We start from the raw sequence: 13,052 nt of genomic DNA, 5'->3' as shown, positions 1-13,052 counted from the left end.
TGTGATTTTAAAGGCTTTTCCCTAAACATGGGAAATGAATTGGGCTCAGGCTTTAAGACAAACGTCTTCATGCTAAGAAAGGTAAAGGCTAAGCAAGCACTTTGATGATAAGCAAGGGGAGGGGGCTGAAGTTAGTCTTGACGCTAAGCTAGGTAACGGCTACTATGTCAAAGCTAAAAAAGGTCAATGTTAAAGCGGTTTATTTCAGGAATGATGAAGTCTAAGATCTAAGCTAGAGAAATGTTAAGACTCTGCTCTTTATGCTAAGCAAGGTAAACACTAAGGCTAAAGTATTTTAGCAAATGCTAACGCTATGGTCCTTTACAATTAATGAATAATAAGATCTTTGATCTAGAGCTCCCGACTGACTAAATGGTGGCATTCTTTCCCGAAAACGTTGTCAGCCCATTACTCAGTTATGTAGAGAAAATGTGAATATTTACTTACCAACTCGATTTAGAGTTGTGCGCCCCGCAAATTTCAGATTAGGGACCACTGTGTCCTAGAGAAAAAAATAAAAGTTGGTCAGGAGCCCTGAGCTAATGTCAAGTTTCGTATAGAATAAAGGGAAAGCAAGATACAGGCTAAAGTGAGTCTACAGTAGGAGCCAAGTCAAGTGAAAGCCAAGATTGCCCAGTGCATTATAACTATCGACATGCATATATGTGGGTGGTACTGGTAGCACGATTTTTAACTCATTCAGTACCAGCCAATTCTGGACCAAGTCTGAAAATACGTTTAAAAACGTCTTTGGGAGTGAATGAGTTAAACTTATGGTTTCATTTGAATTCAATGGAACACATAGGCTGCATAGTTTAAATTCGGCTCCAGAGGTAAACTGTTTCCATACTTAACAACTCGTTCATATTTTTCCGACCATTACGTGGTCAAATCCATCAGAGATGAGCGACTTCAGGCTTGGAAGCTGAAGCTGCGGGTGTTCGATCACTATTGAAAATGTTCTTTAATAAACGCTTGATGCTCGATTGCCCCTCATTTGCTGAGACAGTTTGACATAGCAGAGACCGTACGCTCCCTCAAAACACAACTAAGCTGCCACATGCTTCAAAACAGGAAAACAAAATATAATACCGGCGGCATTACATCAGTATTCCAAAATCTACTTGGGAGGAAAATGGAAAAGAAAAGGCCAAGACAGCAACACAAGTGTTGGAAAATACGAACAACGCAGCTGGGTCTCAATCATTTATTGTGTTAAAGAAAAAAAAAGTTACAGTTTATACACTAAACGACTAATCTCACGTGAAGAAGTCATTCGATTTTTGTATATTAGTAAAAACTGGTGATAAGACAGAGAAAGAGTGAAGGAGGGGTGACGAAAGGGAAACTTACGTATTTCACTTGGGATTGACCCTGCCCGTATGCCCTCACTTAGCAAGTTTCCTCATCATGATTAATACAGACATTGTGGTGACAATAAAAAGACAAAACTGGAAGTCAGTTAGATGGCCAGCGCAGTAAGTCTTAAGGATATGGATGTCATTCACGCAATGATGTAAAAAGAAGGATAAACAGTCAGTTTTGGTCTTCCAAATGCGTGCAACAAGAACAAATACAAGAGGGAAAAGGATGGTGAGATGAAATAACACCCCCCAAAAAAGAGGTCAGAATTACAACAACAAAAGGCCGGCGATGTGTTGGATAGACTGCATACAAACACTAACCATCAGACTGGGGAGTTTGCCTGTTTCGAATTTGGATTTTATATTCATATGATGCAGAGGGTGGGGAAAAAAAAAAGTCAGAACCAGTCCAATCAATTGGAGCCACGAAGGCTGATGTATGGATCTTTCATGAACACCTTTTACCGGTATCCAGGGCCTGGCTGAGCATAGCCCTGACCGTAGGGGGGCCGGTTCCGGGCGTATGGGTTAGCAGCCCCAGGCGGAGGGGTGACCGTGCTGCCCGGAGGCGGGGTGTATCCCGGACGATGTTGGTACCCGGCAGGCTGGGAGGTGGGCGGCATGCTGTAGTTGGCAGGCTGTGATGCCTGGGAAGTATAGTTTTGGGGAGGAAAAGCTCCTGGTGGGTACTGCTGCGGTCCCTGAGGAGGATGAGGCTGCTGCGGCTGCTGGCCACCCTGGTAGCTGGGGGCCGGGGCCGGCGGACCTGCGGCCGGGGCTTGGGAGGAGGGGGGCGCGTAGTTCTGGAACTGCTGCTGTTGCGGCTGCGGTGGACCGGGTTGGGGGGCTCCTGGCTGGGGGCTATACCCCGCTGAGAAAATATCGAGAAAGCAAAAAAGATTGTGTTCACAGATCATTCGAACAGGGGCACCCGCCAGTTTTCAGTCAGCTTTCAGGAAGCACTACAAAGACAATTTACTGTTAGAAGCTGAAATTCGGACAAAAAAAATCGAAACGATAAATCGCTGATCAAAAATAGTGACGAATTTTGCTCAGCGATTAATCATTGCATGTCTATAATACAATTACACTGTAACAGTAATTTTTTTACTCATTTCATGAACCAAGGCTAAAACGTCGAATGCAATGAACGTGCGTACTAGCATTTTGTATGGATCATTTGAAATTCATCATGCCAGAAACCAGTGTTCACTATAAAACTCTGATCCTTAGAACCGTTTCTGTCCTAAAATGGTGTTGAAATGTATCATCAAGTGAACCTTTGAGCCTGTGAACCGCATGAGAGTTTCATCATGCGGTATGACACAAACGCAATCCAATCATGTGACGATACAGGCACCTTTTAGTCAGATGATGAAAATGCAGGTACTCGACAAGTGTCTCAACACGAGGACTCCGGTACCGTTGTCACTTACCAGGATACTGCATTCCATACTGTTGAGACGGGGCACCCGGCTGCTGCGGAGGGTATCCACCTGGGGCCTGATACTGCTGGTACACCTGACCTAAACGTAACACAAAAGAGGAAAACTGTCACCTTTGAAATGTTCCTTAACGCTGCATTTGGGGCACTTGATCTTAACGCGCCATTGAAGCTTCTGTGATCGGCCCCCGGGACATCCCTAGTTAACAGTGGTGAACTTTTCTTGACAGTAAAGCCTTTGGGGGGCTTTCTTGTTGATAAACGTGTACACGCCACAGATATCTCCCAGTGGCCTCAAGCATCGGAGCGGCGTGTAGGTGTCCCAAGTCGTAGACAAACGCTCCTATACACAAGATAATTGGGGAGGTGTGTTTACCGGCTATCAGGAACACACATGGACACTGTCGGCTTTGCATGCGGCATCTCCCTCGGCAGACATGTCTACATTTGCAGACAGTGACTTCCTGTTGCACTTGAATTAGCCATGACTTCACCAGACCACACTGCCTACGTGCACACGTGCAGGACGGCGACCAGCCGCGCCAGCCATCGCAAAGTTACGCGTGCCTCCTTGGAAATGACAGCCGAGAGCAGCTCAAAACAGGCGGTGGCTTTTAAAAGCGTGAAATTTGTCAGTTGGTATTTTAATCAACTTGGGAGTTTTCCCATGGCACGGAGGCTCAATTGATAATCAGCTGCGGAAAGTCATAACCTTTATTAAAACAAAACAACAACAAAAAACTGCAGTGCTCAATTAAATCTGATAAGGCATATGCTGCACATGCCTCAGCAGACAAATACTGGAGGTTGAAGTAAACAGATCATGCTAAAAGTAAGGCGCACAGGCACTGATGTGGCGGCCATGTGTTGCGGAATTTAACTTGAGCAACGCTATAGTCATTATGGTGTGCGAAAACGTGTGCGTGCGTGTTTGTGAACTTGGCCGCCATTCATCCTTTCCGCGGTCTCCGCTCCATCACTGCTGTTATGCAAGTGCCACAGAGAGATCAGAGGCTGTTACGAGACTTGCGACCCTGTCGGCATAACAATGTTTTCGCCTCCAATTCACAATATGTTTTATCATAAACATAACATTAATACTGAGAGGTGTCCTCGTGTGACTTGTGTCACAAAAGAAGATTAACTGAGTTTTCCCCTTCGATGTGAACCAAAAGATTCAGCAACATATCTCAAACTCAATTTTTGGGACACGCAAGCACGCACGTACACAAAATGGTAGTGTGAATGCTTCTCTCTTAGCATTCAAATTAGCATTATTTCCATGTTCTACTCTGCTCAAATCAATATTGACTCAACGAATACGACTGCATGACACTCAACCCGTCTAACTGACACATTTATGCTTGTTTATTTTTAATGTGTATTACGTGTGGTTTTAGACAATGTCGTTTCGGTTTTCCTGCAACTGTCTAGATTTATTCTCTCCAAAGAACGACATATCCAGCAAAGCGAAACTCCTCAGTGGATTTGTCCAACGCTCCCTCACGCTGAAGGCCCTTGGTGAGAAAGCAAACACAGGGCTCAGTTTAAAATAAATATTTTGCACTAACCACATACAAAACATCAACCATCTCACAAAAAAAGACTGGTTGAGCGGCACCTCCATTTGCATGTTGATGCTTTCTTTTTTTTTTTCTCGCAGCACAGATGTAAAGGGCTGCCAAGAGGTCCACTCACTGGGGTCTGTCTGACAACAGATTGTAATGTAACTACGCAGTCAGCTCATGGCTCTTATTAGCAGCGTTCTAAATGCAACAAAGCAACCAAGCGCAAGGCTTAAAATAAAACGCTGCACCATTTGAACTCCTGCACTTCAGCTAGAAAGCCTGCTATGATACGACAAAGATCAAGGGAGGAAAGCTCTGTTGACAAACTACTACGACAATCAGGGGAGGAACCTATCTTCAGGCAAAGAAATTCCCATAAAGATAAGGGAAGTGATGCTGAACATCTGGATCGCAAAGGGACTCGAGTGAACTTCGCACCTCATGCGCTAGTCAGTCGCAGCTCGAATCTGCAAATGTTGGGAGGAAAAAAAAAACTAAAACAAAACATTCATTATTCATTTTTGGGAACATGACGTGGTGACATTTTGGCATCAAATTTGACAGGCCCCGAGATCTCAATGCACTATCTGGAACGTCACATAACCAAACCCGGACAACGTGATCGTCAACGCGAGCCAGACAACGCGTTGACGATGTTTGAAACTGAACTTTAAAATCTTTGTGGGTGGTGACTTTGGTAAAATGTGAAATACATATATCATTTATTCACACAAATATATGATACGGTACAATCAAACTTGTTGGCGTTTACATGCATCTTACCATCCATGCCAGCTGGGGCTGCCTGCTGCCCTCCAGAAAAGGGAGCCTGCGCTTGGTGAGGCAACCCAGGCTGAGGGACTGCGGATGAGGAGGAAGCAATGCTATCGGGGGTGCCTGAGCGCTCCCCTGGGGCCGCTGCTGCAGGCGGAGCTACAGATGGCAAGGAGAGAGGGACAGCTGAAACAAAGCCGCAGCAAACACCAGCTGCTCGACTGCTTATCAATGCGAACTGGAAGTTGCAGAGACTGCTGGATCATCGTATGAGATGATTAGGATGCTTGTGCAATACCTGGGGACTGGTCCTCGCTCAGACCAAAAGCTGAGATGACATTCTTGTTGACTTCATCCTGGTTCTTTAAGGGGTCAAAGGCGGACATGCTGGCTGCGCTGACTGGGGTCACATGCTTCGCAGTGGGGTCTGTTGTCGCCACCTTGCCTTCACGTCTGTCAACTGTTTCTAATAACAGCAAAAAAAATCAATAATAAAAGTCTAAAGTACCAGCCCCCAAAAGGAAAATGTAACGTAGTGTGGCAATGGATGTACGTATATTGTAGCACCTGTTAGAAAATGGATGGATGCCGTTTCATTGTTCCACCAACTGTCACAAAGTGCCGTTTATATTTTCTGTATTAATGTAGTATACCCTCTAGCCGTGATTCTGTCTCATGCTGTTCTTTCGAGTGTGCTTTGTGGAAAGTGTGAGACAGACAGGTCGAGGCAAGCCTCCAAAAATAAAATCCTCCACTTGTCTGTAACATTTGCAGTGGTTTGTGTGATCTGTCGCAGCCAACAATAATGCAAGTTTTTTTTTAATGCGGCGACGCAGACTTGCTGCTCTTGGCACTTCGCTCAAAGCAAGATGGTTTGCATGCTGATTTTCAGCTATTAGCCATGCCGTCTCCACATGGCAATTGAATCAAACACGAGCTCTCATGCAAAAACCTGAGTTATATTTTTGCTGCATGGTGATAATCAGAACCAGAATTTTAATGCTTTTTCACAGCAGGTGAAAAATTAATCACACTAAGGGAAATTATTTTCACCACGCAAGAACTTCAAAAAGGACATTTTGCACATTTACCAAAGTAGACAATTTCCCGGCCTCACTTGGCTTCTATTATCGACTCCTCTCTCAACCAATCCCCACGTTCCTAGCTTACCCGCTTGGGGCTATGGCAAGTGATGAGGGAGAAGCATACTTTGCATTTTGATAGATAACAAAAAGATTGCTGACAAACACATCAAGCCTAACCCCATCACCAACATGGACTGACAGCGACAATGACGAATCTAAAATTCATCGGCTTTGTTTTCTGTGTGGTTTACCGCTTTCTGGTGCAGTAGCGGCCACGTCTGCCTCTTTGGGGGGCTCAAAGGTATCCAGGAGGGTGTTGACTTTATTCCTCAGCTCGATGAGCTCCCTGCGCAGGTACTTCACATGACTGGACTCCAAAGGCCTCGGCTGACCGTTCACTGTCGATGACAACAGATGAGAGTGCTGAATCTGAAGTGGCACGGTAACTTCCAGATCAACAGAAGGAAGTTGTCAAACGTGTCCATCAGTCAACAGACTCACGAGAAATGCTTGTGACAATACCGTGTGCGATGACACATTCTAACAGCCGTTTTCATCAAAAGAGGACTCACAGAAGAAATAGAATGATTCAACGGTCGTGCGAAATAGTAATTGAATGCTGTAGAGGCAAGACAAGGCTGCTTCAGTTATCCAGCACCATTCATACACAAGCAACTCAACACCTACAAGCATATTTCACAAACAGTTAATGACGTTCAGAGGCAATGAAGAGAAAAAAGGTCGCTTCCAACAGTTACTGAAAGAACAGATTTTGACAACATTGAAACACATTAACAGAAAAACTTAAAAACATTTATAAAGAGAGAAATAAGAGTAATTAAAGAAAGGAAAAAATATTTAAAGATGTTTAAAATAACCTTAAAGCTATGGGGGGGGGGGGAATAAGTGGATTTAAAAGCATTTACATTTGGGGTTGACTTCACTTATTTTATATTTCTTGAAACACTTGGTTTGGAAAAATAATACCGCACGAAGGAGCCAATTTTATGCAAAAATCATCACCAGGTAAGAATTTTTTTGTCATATGTTTATATTTTATTCCTCCCCATCTCCCTGCATATTTTGATCATCTTGCTGCTTCCTTGCCTGTCAGTCAGGGCGCTACTTTCATTGGCTATATTCCATTCCTGTCACCGTCCTCAGAGTCATATTGCTTGAAAGTAGGTGGCTTTCACAGCCTGCGTGATAAAAGCCGGAAAGAGTTTTCACCACAGGAAGGCATCAAGACTGGTTAGCTCTTATGAATGGCAATGTTAAAACGTCAATGAAAACATGAAATACAACAAGTACCAAGTAAACATTTTAGGATGTGACAGTTTGGATGACACTGGAACTCCTGATTCCAAATGTAACCGATCGCAATGGGAAGTAATGTTTTAGAAGTCAACCCTTGATCGTGGTCAACCTTTTGGACACCGCTGTCCTGTAATAGCGACTCGACCATTAAAGCATAGTGACAATTTGTCACCTGTGCTACACGCACCTTTTAAGCACCCTCATTTTCCCCACTTAAAAGGAGATAATGGGGGGGAAAATTCCACCAACAGAGTGAAAATGAACGCCAAGACTGCTGGACATTCCTTTCTCACACACATTCTCTTTTTGAGTGGATAATGCTGAACAGAAATGTTCAAGGTCAGAAGGCACTGCACCCAGATGCCGGCCTCCTCCAACTCTTCTCTAAGCTTTGACGCATGTGAGGGGAGCATTCGTGCACGTGAGGTCGCGACATGTGACGAGCTCGGGCTCCGCTTTGATTGGAAGGAAGAAAAACGTTTTAACCACCACCCACAATTTTTTTTTCTTATGGTAAATAGATTCCTGGCTAATGGCGGCTGCTCGATGACAAATTGACTGGAAACAGAGCACAACAAACTTGCACGCGGTCCTGTCATCAGAGACGTGCAATAGCACGTTGCAGTGTGTTTTTCAGCCAAATGCTTAGTTTGTACGATGCTACCTCATTCCATGACATCATAATACGACAGGCAATGTTTTACAGTGCCAAGGATCCATCCTCTACCATTTCGCCAGTTCAATGTCCTGGGAGAGTTGAAATCTATCCAGATTGACTTGAATGACTGTCAGGGCACACCCCGCGTTGGAAAGAAAGAAAAAAATAAAAACACCCAAGTACAAACCTACCAAACTATGATCAATAACAGCACAACTTCTCTTAGTGCTTGCTCCTTGTCAGTGTCACAAAGAAATGTAAGTGAAATGCACTGAAACAGGCGACGAGATTCGAATCCAAGTCCTTTGTTCACTGCATTTGATAGCACCCGTACAAATGAAAAGCAATGGCTGAACAGAAGCAACGCTTGCACATAACTGCGAAGCATCTCCACGTGAGATTGAAAGACTCTGTAACGCAGGACAATACTCGTGACACAATTGTTTTAAATGACTTGCTTACGATATCGTCATTACCCTTTTTTTTGGGTTGTTTTTTAGACGTGCACACGCACACGCACGCGCGCGCGCGCACACACACACACACACACTTTGTCTCATTTGTTCATGTAGCAGGAGACAAATGCTTCAACCTTTGGCTGGGGGCAATAGTTTGAAGCTAGAGCTGCACTGCCCTCTAGTGGCCAGCTGCAGTAAATTAACCTGAACGATGTGAACTTACCAAACAACGTTAACTTGAGAATCCTACTGCACTGGATAGCGAAGGAGAGGTCAGAGCTGTCGAAGATGGTGATGAGGTCATCGTCTGTACATATATATAAAAAAAAAAAAAAAAAAAAAAAAAAGCGGGGTGGGGAAAAGATGGTGAGTGAGTGTGCAGCAAAATAACATTCAATAAATACAACACGCATGATTTTGGAATGTGGGAAGAAGTTGGGAGTAGAATAACATTCACACATTGGAGGTGAGACTCTACGAAGAGACCAACGATAATTTGGGTCCAGATTAGAATTGTTCAAACATTTCAGTTCTCTTGCCGGAATTAAACGTGGCCCTCGAGGGGAAGCTAAGCAATCCTGAACGTGAGTGAGAGGACGTGACCCACCTTCGTCCTTGTATTTGATGGTGACCTCGTCGCTGCTCTGCAGTTTGCCCCTGAAGACACGCTGCATCATAAGCACCAGCTCATCGTAAGTGATGTCTTCATTGTGGATCGGGATGCGTCTGATGTCATCGCCCAGCTGGGCTTTAATGATCAGCTTCCCGCTCAGGTCGAGCTGGCCGTTCATGGTGCCGTCCGTCCTAACTGCTGCTCCAACCTCCTGACAGGGAAGGAGTGACAAACAGCCAATGGCGACATTTACTCAGATCAGCAACACACGGGAAAAACGGTGAGAAAATGCCCACTTCATACCATGTTAGCAATGGCGATTGCGATGACTTGTAACCACATGACAGGTTGGTCAAGAATGTAGATGCATGGCTGCCAACCACACTGTACCCCACGGGGCACAGTTGACAGTTTTACAGCTTACAATATTTGTCTTGTTTTTTTGACTAATTCTTAGCCTAAAAGCATAATTACCTAAGTAATTTATTTTGCCTTATGTCTGTGTAGATTGTCAGTCATCCAGATCATGTTAATCCACAAAAATTGGATGGAGGCAACTGGAGACTTTGTTGAATTTCATGTTTTGTTTTTTTGTTTTTAATGAAAACTTACAATAATTGCTTTGTCAATAAGGACATATGACGAATGTTTTTTTTCCCACAAGACATCCATGCAAAATAATTCAATTTAAAAGCATGTTAACTCAACAGATGTGGAGGTCGAATTTTATCAAGATTTAAAATTTTAATGCACAATCAATGAAAATGTACAGTAAATATTTGATTGAATGTTCAGTTAACTTTTATGCACCCAACCAACCCATTCAAAGATCAAGAAAAATAAAAGCACAGAACCATCCAAAAATTCCTACGATGCCTCATTCAAACACTCGACTGAAAAAGACCCTGTCCCAACACAAAAAGTGCCATTCAACGTGCAACTAAAAAAAAACAGCATCTTTGTTCAGGTTCAAACATAGCCTCTACTTTTTTGCCAAATTCTTTCTACCAATCTGTTCTTCATTTTCAACAGTACTTACATCAAATTTTGTCTGAATCATGCTAAAATGTTTTCTCCTTGATTCGTACATTATATTCCCATTAAGAACCAGCCTTCAATTTAATACATTTCTGGTTAGGGTTACACATCACATTTACTCCCATCATTTCACACAGAAAAGCTTTCAAAAGAAACAAAAAAACCTTGAATGACTGATACAAAATTATAAACAGGAACAGCTCAGTGTTCTTCAACATTCAAATGTAAGTTCCTTTAAGCCTGAGAATTTCTGTTGACAACAATGACTATGTCAACACACGAAAGCAGCCCAGTGGCAGTGTGCTCAAGGTAGAAAACAGATGCGGGGGGAAAGGACATCGATATTAACACGTTTAGGGAGTAAACTAGTTGGCCCTGAATCAATTGGATCCGTTGCTCGTCGCATGGTATTTGTATAAAGATGCACTAAGGCCACACTGAAAATGAGGTTGTAATGTCCCAAGCATAAAGTTGTATAAATAGGAAAATAACAGTCAAGACATTGTTGCCGTTTAGGGACGAAACAAGTCCTCGAGCAATTTGAGTACCGTATTCTTCGGACCAGAAGGCGCACTTAAAATCCTGATATTTGCTGAAAAATCAACAGCACGCTTTATAATGTAAGATAATATAAGAAACCCTTTATTTGTCTCACAATGGAGTAATTCCCAATTCACAGCAGCAAAGTTATGAAAGGCAGAAGTAGAAGAACAAAATATAGGAGCTGCTCGAAAGGCAGCCACTCTCGTGGCACCATCTTGAAGTCAAAATAACAAAATAATACAACACAACACAAGACACAGAAAGTTAATCAATCTTCACCACTTTTCTGCATACTCTTTGTTGTTTGAAGCGGTTATAGATGAAAGAGGAGAGGTTCAAAGTGTCGTGCGCCCTGTGAATGGATGAATTCACATTGTCATGCGCCTCTAATCACAAGCAGGTAAGTAGAGGTTTTTGTCATACGGAAACTCTGACTACTTCCTGCTAAGAATCATTGGAAATTTAGGCCGACCAGCAAGATCGGAGTAAGCAATGATGGAAGTGGGTTTTCTTCCATCTCCATATCGTTTGGGGTCATGAACTCTAGCATAGTAACTGTTGCTATGTTAGAGTTCAAGGCGATTAAAAAAAAAAAAAAAAAAAAAAAAGAAAATCCTAGAACCTCAGCTTTATACTGATACCCATATGTTGGGGGAAGCTCCGTGTGGATATCTACAGCGACGTAATGAGCAATTGAGATAATTACTGACTTCTTTGTTGAGTTTACATTTTTTAACACTTCATGATGATAATCTCCTAAAAATGAAACTTGTAATTAAGGGGTAAAGGTTTGACAGATTGAACCAGAAATATTTCCTTACTATGGCAGATCACAATTACGGAAGAGATACTGTTATGTGTGTGTGCTGCGTAGGTCTTCTTGGATACATGACACACTATAAGACGTGCCAATTTTTTTCTCATCATATGTGGGGTCTCATATTGTAAAGATTAATTACGATATTAAACTGAGTATTTAAGCACTTAAGTGGCCTTTGAGCAATTTGACGGAAAAACCGATTTCCTAATTTCGAGAGTACAGTCAATCGCACTAATCCAATCACCCGACCGGGAGAGAGGCAGGTCAAGTTTGCTCTTGACTACACGCGAGTCTAAGGGTCAAGCATCATCGTGTGAGCTGGCGAGAACCCGTACGTGCTAATGCACAGACTTTGACCTAAAACTGATATAAAAAAATAGTAATTCGTCATGGTATCAAGCGGCGGTTAACTCCAACAACGTGATCAGTTAGCAACTGCACTCACGGTGGTGTTGTTAACTGGATGATGACCAATCGGACATCTCCAGGGAGGCTCTGCGTTGCGTTCTCGCCAGATGAATAATTGCCTGGATGCTAGGGATTGGGCTGCGGCTAACATTGGACGTTAGCAAGGGGGACAGCCGACGTCCATTCTCATCATCCATGTGAACGTAAATATTTCGAAATGGGCGATCGACCACTCGACACTGAACGAACAGAGACGCCCGAAGTTGAACAGGCCAAGTCATCTGACGGTAGAACAGATGCCGTTGACAACTTGTGACAGTGAAAGTTTGCTTGGCCTTTTTCGCAGCACTGCCAATGATGACAACGCGATGACACAGCTTTAATATGGCATACCTGGAGTATTAACGTATTCAACAACAAAAAATCAGCCCTGACTGACGTCCTCATTACTGAGGGGCGATGAAATTAAAATGAAACATGTTCGGTTACAGCTAACACAGCTAACAGACGGGTAAAACGCTTTAAAATAGAAGCAAAAGCTCCCGATGTGCGAGTCTTGAGGGTGTCTACCTTGACTTTCAATGAATCCCAAACACTTGTTTTAGCAAGCTGGCCTGTTAGCTCGCCGAAAATGCGAACGTATCATTAGCCGGCTAGCTAGTTAACATGTTAGCTAGCAACACCCACTCACACAATACACCGCTAACACGTGACATTAGATTCCACACAGACAATCCGACGACTCGCTAGTAAACCCGAGAATGTGTTTTACCTTGTTGTGACAACGGAACAACGCTGATTTTGACTCGCTGCTCCCAAATCGTGAAAAGTGAAAGAGGGTTGCTAGCCTAGCAAGAGCCGGATGGCAGCAGGAGCATCAGGAAGTGTCCCCGATCAGCCTCAGCTGTCAACCTGTACGTGGCAGCCCCGCCGCGCATGCGCCCAAAGGCCATTTAATAATC

General features: G+C 43.4%; 1 protein-coding gene and 1 long non-coding RNA gene across 3 annotated transcripts in view; both read right to left on the bottom strand.

The window, feature by feature from the left end:
- LOC147198307 (uncharacterized) overlaps positions 1 to 626 on the bottom strand; it is a 47,832-nt gene extending 47,206 nt beyond the window's left edge. For both annotated transcript variants that reach the window (XR_015102239.1, XR_015102242.1), the window contains exon 1: positions 448 to 626. This is a non-coding gene — a long non-coding RNA (uncharacterized LOC147198307). The remainder of the gene's footprint in view (positions 1 to 447) is intronic.
- A 567-nt stretch (positions 627 to 1,193) lies between these two features.
- Positions 1,194 to 13,019, bottom strand: tfg (trafficking from ER to golgi regulator). The gene is made up of 8 exons (XM_086124159.1): positions 12,863 to 13,019; positions 9,276 to 9,492; positions 8,892 to 8,975; positions 6,487 to 6,633; positions 5,449 to 5,616; positions 5,160 to 5,309; positions 2,801 to 2,890; positions 1,194 to 2,235 (listed from the first exon to the last, which is right to left on the bottom strand). Exons 2-8 carry the CDS (start codon positions 9,457 to 9,459, stop codon positions 1,826 to 1,828), a joined length of 1,233 nt encoding a protein of 410 aa, XP_085980285.1. The 5' UTR covers positions 9,460 to 9,492; positions 12,863 to 13,019; the 3' UTR covers positions 1,194 to 1,825.
- Positions 13,020 to 13,052: the final 33 nt, after the last annotated feature.

Source organism: Hippocampus guttulatus, chromosome 11 (genome assembly GCF_054856545.1).
Source record: "Hippocampus guttulatus isolate MCC_2025c chromosome 11, RoL_Hgut_1.0, whole genome shotgun sequence".
In the NCBI taxonomy this organism is placed as follows: domain Eukaryota; kingdom Metazoa; phylum Chordata; class Actinopteri; order Syngnathiformes; family Syngnathidae; genus Hippocampus; species Hippocampus guttulatus.
The sequence above is the reverse complement of the archived record's forward strand: the minus strand, read 5'-3'. Positions and strand labels throughout refer to the sequence as shown.